General features: G+C 48.3%; 9 protein-coding genes across 9 annotated transcripts; 5 read left to right on the forward strand and 4 right to left on the reverse strand.

The window, feature by feature from the left end:
* Nucleotides 1–1,776: 1,776 nt before the first annotated feature.
* Nucleotides 1,777–3,610, reverse strand: F9C07_2277973 (scaffold protein Nfu/NifU N terminal-domain-containing protein). The gene is made up of 3 exons (XM_071510266.1): nucleotides 3,238–3,610; nucleotides 2,637–3,173; nucleotides 1,777–2,561 (listed from the first exon to the last, which is right to left on the reverse strand). Exons 1-3 carry the CDS (start codon nucleotides 3,532–3,534, stop codon nucleotides 2,406–2,408), a joined length of 990 nt encoding a protein of 329 aa, XP_071363957.1. The 5' UTR covers nucleotides 3,535–3,610; the 3' UTR covers nucleotides 1,777–2,405.
* Nucleotides 3,611–4,324: 714 nt separating this feature from the next.
* On the reverse strand, nucleotides 4,325–6,091 carry F9C07_2226308 (uncharacterized protein; the record flags this gene model as incomplete). Its single annotated transcript, XM_041284900.2, has 4 exons — nucleotides 4,325–5,161; nucleotides 5,222–5,362; nucleotides 5,427–5,954; nucleotides 6,032–6,091. The coding sequence occupies 4 exons, from the start codon at nucleotides 6,089–6,091 to the stop codon at nucleotides 4,325–4,327; spliced, it is 1,566 nt and encodes a 521-aa protein (XP_041143297.2).
* A 257-nt stretch (nucleotides 6,092–6,348) lies between these two features.
* F9C07_2297 (uncharacterized protein) lies at nucleotides 6,349–7,167 on the forward strand (the record flags this gene model as incomplete). The annotated part of the gene is made up of 2 exons (XM_071510935.1): nucleotides 6,349–6,454; nucleotides 7,109–7,167. 2 exons carry the CDS (start codon nucleotides 6,349–6,351, stop codon nucleotides 7,165–7,167), a joined length of 165 nt encoding a protein of 54 aa, XP_071363958.1.
* A 130-nt stretch (nucleotides 7,168–7,297) lies between these two features.
* Nucleotides 7,298–7,969, forward strand: F9C07_2296 (putative HIT finger domain protein; the record flags this gene model as incomplete). The annotated part of the gene is made up of 2 exons (XM_071510934.1): nucleotides 7,298–7,368; nucleotides 7,477–7,969. 2 exons carry the CDS (start codon nucleotides 7,298–7,300, stop codon nucleotides 7,967–7,969), a joined length of 564 nt encoding a protein of 187 aa, XP_071363959.1.
* A 2,615-nt stretch (nucleotides 7,970–10,584) lies between these two features.
* Nucleotides 10,585–13,911, forward strand: F9C07_2295 (putative ras guanyl-nucleotide exchange factor RasGEF; the record flags this gene model as incomplete). Its single annotated transcript, XM_071510933.1, has 6 exons — nucleotides 10,585–10,830; nucleotides 10,983–11,220; nucleotides 11,304–11,489; nucleotides 11,811–13,294; nucleotides 13,345–13,773; nucleotides 13,828–13,911. The coding sequence occupies 6 exons, from the start codon at nucleotides 10,585–10,587 to the stop codon at nucleotides 13,909–13,911; spliced, it is 2,667 nt and encodes an 888-aa protein (XP_071363960.1).
* Nucleotides 13,912–14,313: 402 nt separating this feature from the next.
* Nucleotides 14,314–14,643, forward strand: F9C07_2294 (uncharacterized protein; the record flags this gene model as incomplete). The annotated part of the gene is made up of 1 exon (XM_041284908.1): nucleotides 14,314–14,643. One exon carries the CDS (start codon nucleotides 14,314–14,316, stop codon nucleotides 14,641–14,643), a length of 330 nt encoding a protein of 109 aa, XP_041143300.1.
* Nucleotides 14,644–15,072: 429 nt separating this feature from the next.
* On the reverse strand, nucleotides 15,073–16,326 carry F9C07_2293 (putative PP-loop ATPase superfamily protein; the record flags this gene model as incomplete). Its single annotated transcript, XM_041284901.1, has 1 exon — nucleotides 15,073–16,326. One exon carries the CDS (start codon nucleotides 16,324–16,326, stop codon nucleotides 15,073–15,075), a length of 1,254 nt encoding a protein of 417 aa, XP_041143301.1.
* Nucleotides 16,327–16,494: 168 nt separating this feature from the next.
* Nucleotides 16,495–17,561, reverse strand: F9C07_2277979 (sigma receptor and C-8 sterol isomerase). Its single transcript, XM_041290097.2, has 3 exons — nucleotides 17,157–17,561; nucleotides 17,067–17,093; nucleotides 16,495–16,961 (listed from the first exon to the last, which is right to left on the reverse strand). Exons 1-3 carry the CDS (start codon nucleotides 17,437–17,439, stop codon nucleotides 16,624–16,626), a joined length of 648 nt encoding a protein of 215 aa, XP_041143302.1. The 5' UTR covers nucleotides 17,440–17,561; the 3' UTR covers nucleotides 16,495–16,623.
* A 778-nt stretch (nucleotides 17,562–18,339) lies between these two features.
* Nucleotides 18,340–19,114, forward strand: F9C07_2291 (putative xyloglucan-specific endo-beta-1,4-glucanase A; the record flags this gene model as incomplete). The annotated part of the gene is made up of 2 exons (XM_041290088.1): nucleotides 18,340–18,662; nucleotides 18,715–19,114. The coding sequence occupies 2 exons, from the start codon at nucleotides 18,340–18,342 to the stop codon at nucleotides 19,112–19,114; spliced, it is 723 nt and encodes a 240-aa protein (XP_041143303.1).
* Between the last annotated feature and the right edge of the window lie 31 nt (nucleotides 19,115–19,145).

Genomic DNA, 19,145 nt, shown 5'->3' on the forward strand with positions numbered 1-19,145 from the left:
ATTGAATCGAATCGAATTGATTGATTCATATGAAAATCGTCGGCTGACATTAACACTGGGTGTGTGTGGTGGTCTCTTCCCAGTTGCCCCACCATTTGGTATGCGCTACGATTTGTAGAGGTTTGCAGAGACCACCCGGAAGCAACCCGAACAGGGAGCTATTCTCTTGTCCTCCATATATATATGTACAATAGAAAAAGGAAGAGAACAAAAAAGAGAAAAGGTCAAAATTGAGTCACTCATAACCTTATATTTATTATAAAATCTTCTTTCTTCCTCCTTTCCCTTTTGTTTTTTTACTTTTTCTTCTTCCATCGTTTATTCCTGGAAAGTAGAAAAAGGGTCACGGGTGTCAGACCACTTCTTGTATCATAACGTCATACTGTCGTTACGTTACACTCCACCATACCCGACAATCTTTGGGTAAAAAAAACACCAAAAGCATCCAGGAATTAATTGTTCGAAGCAAACATCCCAGGTCCCAGTACATGATTAACCCTTCCATACTTTCCATCCATTTGTCGGAGGTCGAACATCATCTCCCCTCTTTTAGGGATCTCTTCTGGACCAACCATGTGCCACACTAAAAAGAAGCGCATCCGAATTGCGGGGGAAGAAGGACGCAATCAAATCATATTGTCCTGAAAAAGATGACCTCCTCACCAGTAAAGTTGGGCCGAAGGAATACCGTCCAATTACGAGACGCAAGTTCCCATGTCATGCAGGATCTTCTGCCGTCCAGATTGCGGAGAGAGCTTTCCCGCATTGGTTCTTTCAACCCACGAGCCGCCTTTGCATTTGCCTAGGTTCTTTTTCCTTCCAGCCATACGAGTCCATATCATATTCCCCGTCCTCAGAGGAGATCGTTTTCCGTTACTCACCGATATCCACAAGAAGTAAGTTCACTTCACAGTGACTGTCCGTTTAGGCCCCTGGCTACCCCTTTCGTTAGTCCAAGGGGGTTGCAGCGTAACAGACAGTTCAAGTACTCCAGGAGGAAGAGCTCTGCGGTCCCACCCATGGTTGATAGCTTGTCGGACCCTTCTCTCGGCCACTGGGTCAATGATGGCTAATGACACCAAAAATCAGATGGTAACCCACGGATTGTTGGAGGCGCATTCCAGCCTTCAAGTCCATTCATTATGAAATATTTCAACTGAGACCAGATTGGTGACGTGGGGATGTTGCACGATTACTCTCATTGATCATCATCTGATACCGTTTTGACAGTATTTCTTTGATCAAAGTTTTCATTTTATTTTTACTTTTTTTCCCTTTCCTTTCCTTCTTTACTTCGTTTCTTTTTTCTATTCGGATTCTTCTCGTTGTCAGGTTTTGTTTTGATGGCTATATTCCCCGAAACGTGGTTTACCTTCCCTGACTGGTAGTCTCTACCCGATCACGTCGCGGTACATCACTGTACACAAATATATATGCAGAACGGCAGACGGAAAGAATCAACACCATACGATACACCCTGACTAACACCTCAGCCACACACAAGCAAGAAACCAATTATTCTTTTCCATCCTCCACTACCCACCGGCAATATCTGAATGCCGATCCGATCTCACAGTTGTCAACCTCATCTGGGTAGACTTTATGATTTCGACCCACATCTAGAACCCCGCAGCCCCTTCCAGGCAGGTCCGACCATGTCTACCCTTTCTTGTAAACCTCCAGCTCTCAAAAGTCAGGTGCTTCACATCCCCTGCAGTAAAATCTGAATATAACCCTTAGCAACTCGAGGGATATGTTAGTAGCCCCTAAGACATTGACTAAATTAGCCCGACCTAGTCCCTACGCTTGAGCCCCCCCCCCCCCCGGCCGAAAGAAAGTCCATTGCATCCTTTAGGCCTCCCTTCTCCAATTTGGAACTCCACCTTCCGCGCTCCCACCCGACGCTAGTATCTTTGTTTTTTCAAAATCCCCTTGTGGGATTGGGCTTGCTTGATTGGGGGATGTCGTTGCGACATGTGCCTTTTCGGTTTTCGTTGTGAGGGTTCGGCTCTCGGCTCCTCATAGCCGACGCCCAATTTGCCTGCGTTTTCGTGGCGAGAGGCTGGGGTGGTGGGTGTAGGGTTGTGGCGAATTTGGGACCTTTCCGGCTTGGGAGGGTGCCTGGACTGTCGGAATAATGTGTTAATCTAGATAGATGTTCTTGGTCTATGCCTTGTTGGGTTGTTGATTAGTCTTGCCCATCAGAGTCGTCATAGAATACTATAGAGAGGGGTATGTGTTTATAGTTCATTCGATAGTATTGTACAAGTCCCCATTACGGAGAGACGTAAACATGAGCATTTCCATACGCAAAGCTCTTCTATCCACTCATTAAAACATTGATATGCAACCAATGGTATATAAACGAAACAAACGAACAAAGACAGGGACAAAATACAATGCTTTTATGGGGCCGAGTCCAGAGTTCCCTTGCCTCCCGTAGAAGCGGTGGCAGCGGCACCCTTCTGTTGGCGCAACTTCTCTTCAAACTTGGCGAATTCGTGCATCGAGATCTCCTCCTCCTCATCCATCACTTGCTCAACTCCCTGCACTTCCTCGATCTGTCCAGACATACACCATTAGCCACCTACCCCAACAAGCAACCCCGAGGGGAAAATAAAAGACGGGAAGCTTACGTAGTGCATAAGCATAGACTCAATGCCGTTCTTCAGAGTGACAGTGCTCGAGTCGCAGGTCCGGCAAGCGCCGCGCAACTTCAGCATCACAATACCGTTCTCGAAGCCCCGAAGCTCAATGTCGCCTCCATCTTCCTGGATTGCCGGCCGGATTCTTGTCTCCAAGAGCTCCTTGATCATGCTGACAACTTCGTCATCTTCTTCATTGTAGCTGAGCGATTCCTCCTCGCCGCCCTCCTGCGCGTTCTCTCCGGATTTAGCGACCGTGTTGACGATCGGCTCGCCGGAGGTTACAGCCTGCGTAATCAAGCTGAAGATTTCGGGTTTGATATGGGCCCAGTTTGCATCGCTTGCCTTGGTCACAGTGATGAACTCAGGTCCGAAGAAGATGGAGGTGACACCGTCAACATTGAACAGGTTCGCAGCCAAGGGGGAAGGGTGAGGAGGAGCGAGAGTAGAGCGAGGGGACAAGTACTCGAGGAATGATGTCGGGAAATCCTCTGGGAGGACACGATGGTTAGGAATGAACTTCAGAGCCTAAATTCAGGTCTCAGCATCAGTATGGGTCCAATCAAAATGGTCTGAACAGTGATTGACCTACGTCGGGATTGGGTGTGTTCTCGGTTTGGATGAAGATTGAGCGCTTGCTGACTGGCGATGGCCCATTCACACGGGTCACTGCAGACTGTTGGTGAGGCCGCAAAGTCGGCCGATGGCGAGCCTCCGAGGCAGTAATAGCGGGCAACCGAGCCGAACGGTGGATAGTTCTGTAAGATGCAAAGACATTGGGGATGACGGTGCGCGAGGAAGGCTCAACCACGCCCAAGCGCTGTGCCGTGACTCTGGAGTTCAAGACAGTTCGCCTAAGCATGGTACCTGATACTGAGCTGACAGACATATTTTGAACTTAGTAACCTAGTACGCTGGCGTATCTGGTTTGTCTGTTTGGGGATTGTTTCTGGATAGTTGATGGAAAGTACAATACTTTCTTCCGACCGCCCGGCACTCTGACGCAATGGGTTTCACGTGACCCGGGAAACGAACTTGCTGATAAATCGGGAATTGACTTTAGCCAATCACAAGGTGGCAGTTTGACATACCCGACATTCCAGTCCACTGCCGAAGTTGCATTGCATTCGGAAAAAAGCGAGACATCGGAGTGTCCCCAGGTATCTATGCTTCGAGCATTCCTAATAATGGTAGTCGTATCACCCTTTTAAGGAGCTACTGTTCTCTGGATCGTATGTATATACAGTACATGTTTCACTATCTAAAGGTAGCTCGACATGTATTTCTTCCACACACCCCCTCATACAACAACTTGTATATGTAAAATCTAAAATCACAACTCATGATATGTGTGGTGATTGTTCGTTTCTGATAACGTACTAGCTAATTAAGACAAAAAAAAGCGGACTATCGTGATAGAGGGGATACCCTCGAAGTATAGCAGCATGGGGCGTAAAGCTGATGACTGCATATACTCGTATTATGTATAATAGACGACACGTTCAGAGCTTTGCCGGACAAAAATCTCTTGTTTGAAGCTTGGGCTCAATGGGTATTAACGCTAGCACATAGAAGCTGGTCTTTGGAGGAAGCTTAGCCAAGCTTTTGTGCTTGCGCGGTGAGCTAATCCTCTGTATTGTTTGCATAGCTGTTGAATGATGTAATCGCCGAAATCGCTCTCACTCAGGCGATATCGATTTGGGAGTCAAATATCTCCTCTGTGAAGAACGGTACTTGGGCCAAACCATGTCCTTTAGAAAATACCCGATACCAAGACCTAGCTGAGGCAGAAGCACAAACACTTCCTGGCACCACCGGTATTTTTCGGCTAATTCATGTACGCTGTAAAACTGTGCGCTCTGACTCAAGGGAGCAAGCAGGAACTGGGCGCCCAAGGTTTTCAAATCTGGCTGTAAGCAATAGAGAACGGAGCGACAGACCTGGTCAGCATAGTGTTCAGCAAGGGTAGTGAAATCGGCTGTGAAATCGGAATTTGCATGTTCGCCAGAAGGTGAGTAGCAGCCAGCCAGAGAGACGTGGCCTGCCGAAACTTGGAGTACCTCGAGTAACTGGTCTATTAGAGGATAGAGCAATACTAATGCAGTCCAGTATATTAGATGAGCTTCTGCACAAGTGAGAGACGGGAATTGAAAGGGCTTGGGCAACAAGTCGGTGAAGAGAGAGCTTCTAAAATCCTTTCGACAAGTCACATTAGCAGGTGATACTGAAGGCTTCCCGAGTTCCTTCTGCATCCTGCAACAGATTCGATGGAGTTTCTCCTCTAAAGAGAAACAAGTGAATAACAATTCTCGCCCAGAGTTTTGAATCTGGTCGTGGACTTCAGCCCCCTTCTTGAGAAAGCCGTCAACTTGTTCCATCAAAGCGGAACAGTCCGCCAGCCGATCAATAAGCTCATCAATGGGCTCAGGACTATCTCTGTCCTGCAACGAGTTATCTTGCCAGGCCGAGGGGTTGTAGAAATCTGGCGCTTTGCGTTTTCCAATTGCATCGCACAACTGGTTTACTAAGCATCAGCAAGTAGAAGCGGTCGACTAATCGAGGATCAGAACACTAACAGTGACGAACTTGAGTTGACGACGAAAGAGCCTTGAGGCAGCGGTCTCATCATCTTGTCCAGAACACTGTTTGATGATCGCACTACTGCCTTGGACATGGGCAATCCACGCCCCAAATCCCGGTGGGGAGCAGTTGATTAACTGCTTCCCTGTCAGCTGGTGCGATAACAGTGGGACCCAGTGCAAGTATATCCGTGAGACATACTTCGTATATTTGGAAGATTATCGTGGTATACAAGACATCTTTGCCGAGAGCTCTTCCCGAGCTTATCTTACCATACAGCATCTGAATGGCATTCCCGTAGATTTTAGTGCTGTTCTGCAGTAAATTTCTATCTTGATTTTGTTTTGCCAAAAAAGCCGTTGAGAGAGCGACAACCGCTTTGTCTATAAGCAGGCTGCTCCCAGAGAGATCTGGAAGGGTCTGAAGAATATTCTTCCCCGTCCTGTCGCGTATATATTGTGACTGGGGCAGATATCTGTCTATGAAGGACTGGAACAATTGAGATCGGACCTCCACATTAGTATTCAGCTGAGGCACTCCAGGTTCCACCTGCTCTACTTGGTGAGTTATAAGATCGTTCAGAAGAGCTTTTGGGCGCCGGGTGAACTTTTGCGCACCATCCTCCATTGCATTGGAGGATTTGTGTATGAAAACCCTTGACCGCTCATAACCGGTGCAGACATGGCCGTTCTTGACGCACCGGAGGCATTCCGGTTTGGCTTCATCGCACTAAACATGCGTTATATTCCAACGGTCAGGAGTCTGCTGGTTCGTTGCTTAGGAAAAAGGGTTGTGTTCGGCCTTACCTTGACCTTTCGGCGCCGGCATGTATTGCATCCGGTGGACTTAAACGGTATGCCGCCCATTTTCGTGACCCGAGGTCATCTCGGTTACCGCGCACCGCAGAAGTGAAAGAGGTGGGCCAGATTAGAATCTGTTTTGAATTGGCTGCGCATAGGCTGAACAAGTAAACAATGTCTCTAATCAAGATCCTACGCACATCGCTTTCTACCTACGAAGTGCACACACCAGGAGGATGAACCATGGTATGTGGATCACATGTGACCGTTAAGCTGCTGATCTTTTCCCCACTCACTGGGACTTTGTTAGTCTTAGTTTTCGGATGTTCGAGTCTTCGAGAGCCCCAAATGCAGTCACAGTGAGAAAGCGGTGGCCGGAAATGTCTACAAATCATGACACAACTTCTCCCGTATGGAGGCTTATTGAGGGTAGGAATCCTATTATGCTATCCAGTGTCAAATGATGTTGAGATCTAGTGTAATGTAACGGTCCATCTTCAATGACTCTTTTGGTGCTGTAAATCAATCCAGTGACGTTTTATACATCGATGTTTAACACACAATGCAGCAGCTATCGGGGTCATGAAGCTACTAGACGATGAAGTCGATGGTATTTCGTACAAAAGAGCTCTTTAAGCTCTTATGGGGTTTGTACAAACATGAAACACAATACTAGCCCTATTAGCGCACGCGAATTAGTGTTCGGTCAAGCCCAAAGGTATCATCATCTCCATCGAAGGTTATAACCATCTGTCCTTCCCAAGGAAGTATCCGATATGTTCACTATTGCCATTATATTCAATTCATGTAAATGGATCCTCCGGGAGAGCATTAGTCGGAAGCTTTGATGTCTCAATGGACAATGCTATTTGCTGCCTGGGGTGTTGGCTTGCGAATAGGTTTTATGTCATATTGCGTGCCATGGAGAAGTTGAAGTTTTGTATTAGGAAGCTTAGCAAAGATGTTTAATGTTGGCAATCAATCAGTATGAAGACAATTGAGCAATCTGAAGCATCTAGGTAGGATGGTGCAGAAACACTAGTACTTTTCAGGTATGGTCTGATGCTGACACATCCCTTTCAGAGCTCTTTTTGTTCTCGATTGGCATTTTCGACCGCTTCCAGCCCATCCCAGGTGTTTAAGATTGACAAGCTTGAACACCTAAGGCTGAATTTAATAAACCCATTGTGGTTGGATGCTCAACCATGCTTGAGGGGGTCTGATTGAATGCTGCGCAGCTGCGAAAGCTCCAAGGCTGCTCATACTAAGAAAATGCCTAATACATGCGAGGTTTGCGCCTCAGAACCCTCCAAATACCGATGTCCGACATGTGGGCTTTTGAGGTAAGTTTCAAGAGTTACTGAAAAGAAAGAAAAAGAAAGCTGTGAATTAATCCACAGATGCAAAGATAGCAAACAAGAAAAACAGAACCACTAATATGCATCCCCCAGTTGCTCGCTCGCCTGCACTCAGTCCCACAAAATCTACTGCGCGCCCAAAGAACCATCGTCAAAGACATCCGAAGAAGTGAATGGTACCGGACACCAACCAGAAGAAGTCAATGGGCATACTGGTGAAAATACACATGAGTCACAGAACGATACCGACCCCCATGCTTTAGGGTCTTCACCCCAGCTTAAGGAGCTGTTCGATCGTTATCCGGCACTACGTGACCAGTTACGAGATATCTATAAGGCTACCCTTGAGGAGGAATGGGTTGAGACTCAAGTTCATGGGGGCCGACGTCCCTTCGGACGGGGAAAGGGAGCTCCTCGCAGCCGAGGACCTTGGACTCGTGAGAAGGGCTTCAACAGAGGGTTGGGAAAAGTTAGAAAACTAAGGGAGATGTGCGAAGAAGGCTCCGAGGTCGGGAAAAACGCCGAAGGCTACATGCGATTCGTAGCCTTGGTCAATGGAGAGCGTTTCCCCCAGGAATCTACATGACGTGTACTTTGTTCGTTTGCTCTTCTCTCTTCTGCCTTGGGAAGCATCACGCGTGCATCAAACGGGAGTTTTAGATTCATGTGTTTGTCAGTCATTCTCGACCTCGATTAACTGTGCCGAGGCTGAACATGTTGGGTGAAAAAAACCGGACAATAAACCGACAAGCCTTCACCTCGGAAAGTTTTTTAGCAGAGGGCCCAGTATATTCGTGGTAACCTTGACTGATGTATAGTACACTTTAGCAACCTATGAAGAAGAAATTAAACAACTAGAGCAATCAAGTATAAGGTTTGCATATTAGCTGATCCGACTATGTCAAACCCGCCCTCCGTTCCGCTGCTAGGTTATTAGACGAGAATTTTTTTTTGTGTAGGCATATAAGCTTAAAACAATACCACCCTGGAAAGGCTGGGATAAATAAAATAACTATGGCCTACATAGCCATAGCGGAGGTACGTACTCCGTTCGAGGACTTATGTTGACACTCGGGCCATCTTCGGCAGAAGCCAACCAAGTCAGCAAGCACGATGTTCCCCATAAAATTTTAATGAACTTCGTTTGACTGGCTGTCTAATGGAGACTAATGCAGTTTTAATTGACAGATCCGCTTGAGGCTGGACCACACAAAGCCGCTGGTGTTGACGCGAACTAGGTTGACGCCGTGGAGCTGAACCAGAGTTTTGTGTGATGTGTGATAGATAGCCCTGAGGTAGGTACTTACTTCGTTTGGTGCTTGGATGTTGGTGATAGGCGATAATACCTATCCGTGCGGTCTACTCCGTATGGAGCTTCGGGATGTCATTGAATGAGTGCCTGAGTACTGATGAAACAGCAAGTACCGAATCAATTGGATCCTCTGCTTTCATTGATCCAACCTTGGAAAGGTACACAGAGTCACAGACCCTCTGGAGAACAAGAGTTGAGCAGTCGGTTCATTATTGGCCTGGATCTAAGCCCCCGTCTACTCGTGGGGAAGGTCGTGCAACGCGGCCTTCATTTGACGAGGTGAAACCGTCCCGAACTAACTATGGTCTTAGCGTATCCTTGACCACAAGCCGATATTCCGTACTCCCATCATAGGACATCCAATAGTAAGCAAGCCCTTGGATAAGAAAAAAATGGAGGACTTGAGAGATGGTTTATTGGGCGAGTCTAGTTGCCTCGTGAGCATCCCATGGAGAAATAGGATCGTAGGTGAAAAGAGGTTGTTAACAGGTGGCGGTCATGGTCATACTAGGAGGTCCGGAGTAGCAGGGTTCGGTACGGACTTTCCTATGGAGAACATGTGTTGTCTTAATATATATGCCTAGGTATAGGGTACTTACTACCTATATTAGGCTATTAGCAACACCTAGGTTGTTGATATCTCAGTATTTCTGAGTACTATATGGCATAGCATGTTTCTACTAGTATCAGCTATGTAAAAGTCCATGGAAATGATCACACCCTAAAAGGGGGGGGGGTTTGCAGCAATGAGATGTCTGATTCCAAATCTCCTATTCTGATTCGGAGAGGCCGTAAAGCTACCGTCTCATTGTTTGTATCACACATGGCCATTAATGTTTCCCGGTGCCCTCCGAAGCTCTTTCTGCACTCGAGTCATTTTACGGAGTACCTCTTCACTTGAGTTTCCTCATTTTTTCGTATTTTGTTTATGTTCTATTTTAACCGGTCCTTTCTTCATTAAGTTTCAAGCTGACTGTAGTTCTTCACTATTTATTCTTTATTTCGCTCCTCCCTTACATAGAAAACAAAAAAAGTAAAAGAAACAAGGCCCAAAGACCATGTTCCTCCCTATAAGACGAACTTTTTGAAAGGGTCCCGTCGGCTTCCCACGCGGTGTGAAGATCCCAACCCGGACGGGCGCACAACGCCTTTGAAGTACGCAGAAGTCAAACTATCTTTTCCTGTACAAGGTATTTCCCTGGCAGGTCGACATCGATGGGTCTTCTTTGTTTTTCCCTCTCCATCTGATTGATTCGCCGACAGGGCACTCGTGCGTGCGTGTGTTTCTAATTATAATAACTGTCCAGCTTTCTTCCGACCAGCTTCTCCATCGTTTTCTGGGGCTCTGTCGGGCCAGTGACATCGCTCCGTCTGTTGCGCGCAAACTCGCCTTCGGCTGATCTTACGACCACTGAAGCTCCTCCCAGCATAGAAATATTTGTTCTCAACGTCACGAGAATTCTCTTGTGAGATTCTGTCCAACTTTTCCCTGCGGATACTGAATTTTCCATTGCTAATTTTGGATTTGTTTGCGTCTAGTTTCTCCCTCCGGTGTTCGGCTTTAGAAGCATCACAGAATAAAAAAATTAAAAAAATAAAAAGGAAAAAAAAAAGAGGAGAGAGGAGAAAAGCAAAAGGAATTGACACCTGTGTCAGAGGAACTCAAAGGGTCAAATTGCCGACCGTCCTTGGTATCGCTCTAAACAGTCCCTTCGATTGCACGTACTCCGATAACTTCCAGTCTGGGTTGCGAGCGACAATGGATGAGCTGCCGTGCCTGCTTCACTTACTCACGTAGCAGCAGTTGGACCTTGCGCTGTCGGACCTTGTTTGCTGTATCGGATATTCCCTAACGCCGCCGCGCTGAGTTCGCGCGAGCATCACACATTATGAACTCCCAGACACCGCGACGAGAGCGGTCATCTAGCGATAAAGCCCAAGCCATGTTCGTTCCGCAGCGGCCGGGCCTTCCAGGTCGAACAATTTCTGCCCCTGCCGGTGGTCTGCATAAACTTGATTCTTCTAAAGTGGCGATAGAGACCGGGAATAAGATTGAGCCGTCTGTTATAGAAGAAGAGGAAATCATGGTATCCTCCAGAAAGAATGGGGTTCCATCTACTCGTGCTGGCGATGAGGTACAACCAAAACCATCTGTGTTGCAAGATCCAGGAAAGCGCATCGTTTCTAACCATGATGCACTGTGCAGACATCGTCGAAGCCAAACTTTCCACTTGTTACCATTGCTGTCGTTGGCCAAGACCAAGTAGGTAAAACAACGTTTATTCAGAGTGCTTTGGATATGAAACAGCCCCTTTCATCACGAGCGACTACGAAGAAGATGTCGTTAGACGGGACTGTGTATCTCGTCCGCCTTTTGGAGATGAATACGAATGAGATAACAATCGGGAACGATGGCCTCCTAGAATGGCCACGAGTTGGAAACGAATCCCCGCCAGTAGACGGCGCTCTTGTCGTCCATGATGTGACACGGTCTGTCGGTCTTCCTGAACTTACAAGGCTGTTAGGTATGCGGTTCTTCTTTACTATCCCCAATACCGTCTACGTGGTTGTGGTGCTTCGCCGGCGCATTTACTAATTTCCTGTATAGACACCTTAGCAGCATTTGCATTCCCGTCTGTATTGGTCGCCAGCAAATGCGACATTCAGGCTCCAGATGGGCCGCTCGAGCCTGCGTTGAAGAACTACCAGATTCACAAGACATCTCCGGAGTCGCCGCGGTCGCAAAAGATGTGTATATCAATGGTCCTGCGTGAAGTCATTAACAGTAAATATGGTAAGCCATGCCAACTACTTCATTCCGCCAATACTGCAGTGCCCTTTATTTCACGCAGCCCTGAAAGAGGAGAGAATGAGACCAAGAAGAAACTTCTGGACTGCACCGTTGCTTTCTGACTTCTCATCTCATTTCTTGGCCAAACCCCCTTGAATGGTCTGCCACGTTCTCGCTAGTTCCGTGGCGCGGCCTGAGACTAGCGTTCGCGTCCTCCCTATTCGGCCGCCGATCTTCAGGGTGCTGGCGTCGCAGCGTGCAATCCGCTTTTCGCTGCCTACTACTCGCTGGTTCAGAGCAGACTGAATACTAACAATATTTTAGACTCCATTGAAAACCCCTACTCATTCAAAACACCCTCCACGCAGGACTGGCATCACAGCCGTGCCAACTCCGAAAACCCCACGGCTGCATTAACTGGAGCCGCGGGCGGCCCCATCACCAGTACCTTTGATCCGGGAGTCGATGGGTACGGTGAAGACCGTCAACCCACCGACCCCTCGAATTCTTCAAACCTGGCTTCCACTGCGCAAGGCTTGCGATTCTCCCGGAGCAATACGTATCCGGTGCGACCACACACACCTCCTTCAGCGACTCGGTTGAATCCACACAAAATAACAACGGCGGAGGAGTCACCGGGAAAGGATGACAGTCGACAGCAGCAGCTTCATGCCACCTGGCGAAATAGCGGTGGCTCGGATGCCTTCAACAGCTTTCTAGATATGGATAACGGAATGGAAGGGCCAGCTAGCGCTCCGTCGAGTCCGGAAAGCAAAGAAAAGGCGTCGAGCGAAGGATCTTCCAATGGATCTTCGAATGATACCGGATTCACGTTCGATGAACTCGTTGATCGGCTTGTTGCACAACCAATGTCGAAACAGGACTCCAAATTCGCGTCTATATTCCTCTGCCTTTACCGCAAGTTTGCCGCACCGTCCACCTTGTTGAATGCACTTATCAACCGATTTGAAAGAAACGAGAAGAATTTTACCGATCAATTGACTCGCATTGCGGACCAGTTGAGGTTACTCAATATTATGTCCACCTGGGTATCGGAGTATCCAGGCGACCTAGCCTACCCTAAGACCCGCAAGCGGATTACGGATTTTGTCTCTACTTTAGAAAAGAGCCACTTTTACATGTTTGCCGCAAAGGAGGTTGGGTCCTATCTCGAGAATCACGCAGAAGACGATGATGTAGGCTGGCCATTCAGAGATGGCGACGTTGATGAATTTGACGGGCACGAGACCTTCCTCAACAACTCCGGTCGGAGCTCCCCATCCTTGTTCCTTGGCGGATCAACGATCGACGAAGGCGAGGACAACGAAGAGGAAGAAGACCCTATATACAACATGAGCGCGTTGGATCTCAGTGAAGGCGCGTCAGACCCATCTTCGAAGCTGTCGAACTCGGCTACCTTCGAGAAACCCGGCACCGTGTCGAGCCAGTCGTTCACGTTTTTGAGCATGGAGGCTGCACAGAAAGAATCTCAAAACTTAGAACTTACCCCTCGACTATCATTATCAAAAATGCAATGGCGGCAGTTCATTGAGATTCCTGACGAAGATTTCGCGCGCGAATTAACCCGTATTGACTGGATCATGTTCAACTCTTTCCGGCCACGAGATCTTGTGCGGCATGTCAGTATCTCTGGGCCGGATAAAGACAAGATCAAGAGTCTAAAGCATGTCAATCGAATGATCAAGCAGTTCAATCATCTAGCATTTTTCGTTGCTAGTGTTATCCTCTTCCGAGACAAGCCCAAGCACCGAGCGAAGGCATTAGAAAAGTTCATGAACGTTGCACAAGTGAGTTTCTATATCGCTTGCATTTTCTTCTTGCACTAACCCCCGACCAGAAACTGCGTCGATTAAATAACTATAATTCCCTCGGTGCAGTAATCGCCGGAATCAACGGAACACCAGTGCATCGACTGTCGCAAACGCGCGATTCCGTGCCTGTTCAAACGCAAAAAGATTTCATGAGGCTGGTTATCCTCATGGGCACACAAAAGAGTCACTTTGCGTATCGGCTAGCATGGGACAATACCTTTTCAGAAAGGATCCCATTCCTACCACTGCACCGACGAGATTTGGTCTCCGCTGAAGAGGGGAACAAAACATTTGTAGGAGACACGAAGTCTAGGATCAACTGGCGGAAATTCGAGGTGATGGGGGAGGTTGTCTTAGGTATTCAGCGCAGCCAGAAGACGCCTTATCCCCATCTGCATAGGTATGAGGAAGCAGCCAGGCTGGTACTCGATATCAAATTATCGGGTGACGATGAGGTTAGTTTTGTTCCCCTTCCACATTTCATCTCTGCAATTTGCTGACCTGTCTAGGATTTATATGCACGCAGTTCCCAGGTCGAGCCCTCCGCTGGCGGCGAGACGGGGCGCAAAAAGTTCGGCTGGTTACGGTCGTAAGGCGCGTGATGGAAAATTTCCCTTTTCTCATATTTCTGTTGTCACCCATGTCCATGAGGGTAACGATTATATGACCCAGTCATACACTTGTACTGACGAGATGCCTGATGAATGATGATGATCGTCTGGTCTATGTTGTACATACATACATATTGACATGTCTAAATATATTATTACTGCAACACCTAACATAGCTCTACGTATCTCGAAGCACATAACTTGCCCCAGATGAATCACGTGATCACATACAGATTGTAGGCGGAGGTAAAACGGAAGTAGGATCCACCAAACCACCAACCAGATAAGCTCTTCAACAACACCTTTAAAAAGCATCTTACAGACAAAGACAAAGAATAAAAAATCAAGACGCGACACCATCAATTAAAACGAAGAAAACCCAAAATGTCCCTCCAAGCCCAAGCAAGATCCACCTACCGGGCCCTCCTCCGCGAACTCCCACGCCGCAGCCTTTCAAACCCAACGCCTCTCCACAACCGCATCCGCGAGCTCTACCGCGACCAGACCAAATCTGCGGATGAAGAAACACTGAATGCTCATATCCAGGAGGCGGACCAGTTGGCGCAGTATGCGCGCGCGCAGCGCCAATATCTTAAGCTTGTTGAACGGTATAACCCGGGCATGACGATGGATGAGCAAGAGAAGATTAGACTTACGGCTAGACGAGTTGGAATGGATTTACCTATTGAGGCTAAGGATCGGAAGGAGGAGTGAAATGGTTTAGGGGGTATACTGGTTGCCACGGGATGGATGGGAAGGTATGGTGGGAAACGGAAAAGTTATGTGGTAGACCTTGTGGGACTATATATGTATGTGGAGTTTGGGTCTCTTGTATCAATGTGTGGTTGTATCATTTATAGATTGTATATTATTCTATGGTATCTGATTCACTGACTGTGTATAATTCATGTGAAGTCCGTTCATTCATTGTGCGTCTGTCTTCGTGATGTTTTTGGCTTTTGCACCATGTATATATCGTGGGCCGTGCGGTGCGCGGAGGGTACTCTCTGCGCTGGTTGATAGGCCTTATGTGTGGACGACGTTTTTCGGCCGTTTGTGAAAGCTGTATGCTGCACATATGTCTGGATGTAGCGATCTGGGGATCTACGACGGAAAGAATCGGTTGATACCAGGTTGACTATATCAGCCACCCAGTTGGACCCGTTCCATCTGTCGCATGAGTGTGCTGCTGCTTTCTTCATCTTCTAACCCCACGCCCACTTCGATTGCGGTCTTGGGCCGATTCTTATTCAGTCCTTCAAGCAAAGTGCATGCCTTGCAAATCTTCTGACTCGATATATATCCGCACCGTTCGCATGTGCCCATCGTTTGCGTCTTTATGGTCTTCTGTGTTGAGCCCTTGATCCCCTTGTTCTGCTTCTTACGAGGGAGGGGAACACTCTGTGCTGGCAGCTTGATCTCAACCTCTCTCGACTCCGCCGCTTCATCATCAGCCAACTTCTTCTCCATCTCCGCCATCTCACCACCACGTGTCCGACCATTTTGGCTTCCACATCCACCAGTCGACTCATCATCCGCAGCTCTAGCACAGGCTTTACCCTTAATTTCCGCAGGGACAAGTTCCGCCATGTCCTCACCACTTTTAACAATATCCAAAATCGAGCTGGGCCGAATCTTCTCCAAATCCTTAATCAGCGTCCGCGCGCTACCCCGAAATGCCTCAGGCGAGTAGATACACTCGGTACTGAAATAGTCCAGCTGCTTATGATGGGCATAGAGCACAATCTCCTTCTCATACGCATACTTCAAAGGCTTACTGCGCTTGATATCCGACGCAGCCGAATCCGTAACGATACTCGTGCCCCTCGACAAGCGCGGCAGGTCACCCCGCAGCAGATTCATCATAACCGTCTCTGCAACATCATCCGCGTTATGCCCCGTAACAACATGCTTGATACCCAATCGCGCCGCACCGCGGTCTAGCGCCTGGCGTCGGAACACCCCGCAGTATGTGCAGTTGCCTTTCTTACCCACCTGCGCGACGACCTGGTCCATCGTCCACCCGTATAACTCGTCGTATCCGACGATCTCTAGTGGCATTTCATACTGCTCTGCGTTGCGTTTGACTGTCTCTAGACTGTCGTCGCGATAGCCTTTAATTCCCTCGTCGATGGAGAGGAGACAGAGATCGAGACCATAGTTGTAGCGCTCGTTCAGAGTCTTCAGAACGGAGGCAAGGACGGTGCTGTCTTTTCCACCGCTGGCACCGATGGCGACCCGTTCCCCGGGGTAGAAGAGGGAGGTGCTGGTGATCGTTTCGTGGACTTCAGTTTCGAAAACGTTGATGAAACAGGTTCGGCAGAGCTTTTCGCGATTCTTTGGTCGGATGATTACTGCCCGGTTGGTTTGGCAGTGAAAACAGGGTGAGGGCGCCATTTTCAATTGATTTTTGAGAATTAATTCAAATTGGCTTCGGGTTTGGAGGGGAAGAAAATCAGTGATAATCGATAACCATGATAGGCTCGAGAGTTTGCTTTGTTTGCATTGCGGAGAAGAAAAAATTCAAATGTAAGCAGAACAAGAAATATTATTTTGCACAGGAAATTACAATCACAATTTGATTCTAATTAAAAATCTTTGTATCTTTATACCTGTAATATACATAATCATAACCCAATCAAAATCTAGATATTAAGGGCGTGGTAAGGGAGTACAAGAAACACCGAGAAGACTTTACAGCTTCCCCTTGAACAAGTTGGCGATCATCTCCCGGCCCGTGATTCTAGAAGTTGCCCACAGGGTAGGGAAATCTAAAGTGCTGGAGAAAGTATCGGCATATCCAAAGAAGAGCATGGGAGGGATCCAGCCACGGGCATATTCCAGCGCGAAACAGGACGCATCCATCTTGTATTGCTTCACCTCACCACGCTTGAGGTGGTGCACGCTGCCCTGAGGGTAGACCTCGGGTTCGTAGGATCCAGGGACATAGGCAAGCTGGGTACCCTGAAGGATGTTGAAGTAATCATCCGCAGTGTGACGGCCAGTGTGGCCTTCGGTGCCGATTGCGGTTCCTGAATTTCGATGTGGTTAGCAAGAGGGGCATTGTATGGGCGCGCCGTTGGAAATGGGCCTGAATAAAGTGGACATGTGGAGAGGGAAGAGTTCGAGAGCCGCACCAAAAATAATCAAGTACTCTGTAATACCTGGTTGAATGTTAGCATTTTGTAGGATTCGGAGGACGGAAAAAGGAGATAGATTCCGCTTACTAGCATGAATAATATACATGGCACCCATGGCACCACCGGCGTTGTTGAACACCCATTCCTCTTCCTTGTTCAGGTGGCTTCCGGGGACCTTCTCATCTAGCTCCGAGACAATGTAATTTACAACGGCGCGAGTATCGTTTCCGTGGGCAGCAATTGCACGCTGAGAGAGGTCATGCAACTGGCCAGGTTCGAAGATGTAAAACTGCTCGAGACGCGCGTTGAGGTAGTTGTACAGGCCGGCCAGAACGGCCAGTAAGGTGGCCAAGAGGGTGAGGGTACGCATGACGAACGAATTGGATCAAACGGGGTTTCAGAAGGATTGGTTAGGCGACAGGAGATGGAAGGAATGTAAATTGAATCGGAGAAGTCAGATGGATCAGGAACAACAATAACAAACGTCGGTAGCCGCGGAGTGCGGTACCGAAAGGGTTTAGCGCGACCCCAACTGGGCGTTTTAGCCTTGTGGGGATTTTTTACTGGAAAGGCTCCATTCACTTCTTCTACTCTATTTCTTGCAAAGCTACTCCAGAATATCCCCTGACCATCCATGACTACCGGTATCACATTTCACGAATGCCGACTGAGCAAGGTCAATCTCGGGATGCCTCTCTGTTGGTCAGATCTTATATTAGGCTATATCTGGCCTATCGTTCCATATCACTTTCAAGACGGAGCTGTCTCCGTCCGGTTGGCATGTAGATCGTCATTGTGCAGTCTTTTTCATTAAATCATGACAAAATGTCATTCAACTTAACCTGTCTCTCCGATGTTCACCCGTATGGTGGCTCACCGGATAATTAATTTCCTTTACGATAATTGATGGAGTTGACTGTCTCAGGATGAAGAACTTTTAGCTCTATGGCTCCACGCTTCAGCGGGTCCGCCGGATACTTCAAACACCGGCGCATCGCATTCAACGCTTGATTTAGGCCACCATTCAGCGCTCGTTCCCTCCGGCACGGGGCTGAATCCTCTAATCCCAATGTGCCGAATTAACCGGAGATTAAACCACGGTTCAGTGTGTTTCTAGCTGAGGGCATATCCGACTGTGAGAGCCAAGGTGCCACCAAAGGAGCAGGTATATATACCGGCTTCTAGCTCCGGATAGTCAGCGAAAGGAGTCTATCCAACAACGAGTTGATAACCTAGACACTAAGTTTTAGCCATCTTTAATATACATAAAATGAAGTTCCTCACTCCTCTCGTTCTCAGCTCTCTCGCCTCGGCTGCCGCTCTCAACCGCCGGGCGGATATGTGTGGCCAATGGGACACCACCACTACCGACAAGTTCACCTTGTATAACAACCTCTGGGGTGAGGGCAATGCGGACAGTGGTAGCCAATGCACCGGCCTCGATTCGGATGACGGAAACACCATTGCCTGGCACACCAGCTGGACCTGGACCGGTGGAGCCGGCCAGGTCAAGAGCTTTGCTAATGTTGCCTACAACTTCGAGGCCACTCAGCTGAGCCAGTTGAGCAGCATCCCCAGTACATGGAAGTGGGAGTATGTCGTCATATCAACTAAATGTGTTTAGTCGGGTACTAACTTTCCTTAGGAACACTGGCTCCGACATTGTTGCTGATGTCGCATATGACCTCTTCACCTCGTCCAGCGCAGATGGAGATGAGGAGTACGAGATCATGATCTGGTTGGCAGCCTTGGGCGGTGCTGGTCCCATCTCGTCGACCGGATCTGCGATTGCTACCCCCACCGTGGGCGGACAGAGCTGGTCCTTGTACAGTGGTCCCAACGGCCAGATGACAGTATTCAGCTTCGTCGCCTCATCCACGACCGAGGACTTCTCGGCTGACCTGAACGATTTCCTCAAGTACCTGCAGGAGGAACAGGGCATGCCTTCCAGCCAATACCTGACCCATGTGCAGGCGGGTACTGAGCCCTTCAGCGGAAGCAACGTCAAGTTCACCACCTCTTCCTACTCTGTGTCTGTTGCCTAATCGCCATCCTGTCAGCCGGTTTGGCGACGGG

This window comes from Aspergillus flavus, chromosome 2 (genome assembly GCF_009017415.1).
Source record: "Aspergillus flavus chromosome 2, complete sequence".
NCBI lineage: Eukaryota > Fungi > Ascomycota > Eurotiomycetes > Eurotiales > Aspergillaceae > Aspergillus > Aspergillus flavus.

What these genes read in the sequence shown, in the direction of transcription:
- F9C07_2277979 (XM_041290097.2), bottom strand. Translation starts at nt 17,439, where the DNA reads ATGCGTACCCTCACCCTCTTGGCCACCTTACTGGCCGTTCTGGCCGGC. An exon ending in CATGTATATTATTCATGCTA is followed by an intron (nt 17,094 to 17,156) that starts GTAAGCGGAATC and finishes ACATTCAACCAG; the next exon opens with GTATTACAGAGTACTTGATT. An exon ending in AGAGTACTTGATTATTTTTG is followed by an intron (nt 16,962 to 17,066) that starts GTGCGGCTCTCG and finishes ATCGAAATTCAG; the next exon opens with GAACCGCAATCGGCACCGAA.
- F9C07_2277973 (XM_071510266.1), bottom strand. Translation starts at nt 3,534, where the DNA reads ATGTCTGTCAGCTCAGTATCAGGTACCATGCTTAGGCGAACTGTCTTG. An exon ending in AGAACACACCCAATCCCGAC is followed by an intron (nt 3,174 to 3,237) that starts GTAGGTCAATCA and finishes ACCTGAATTTAG; the next exon opens with GCTCTGAAGTTCATTCCTAA. An exon ending in AGTCTATGCTTATGCACTAC is followed by an intron (nt 2,562 to 2,636) that starts GTAAGCTTCCCG and finishes ATGTCTGGACAG; the next exon opens with ATCGAGGAAGTGCAGGGAGT.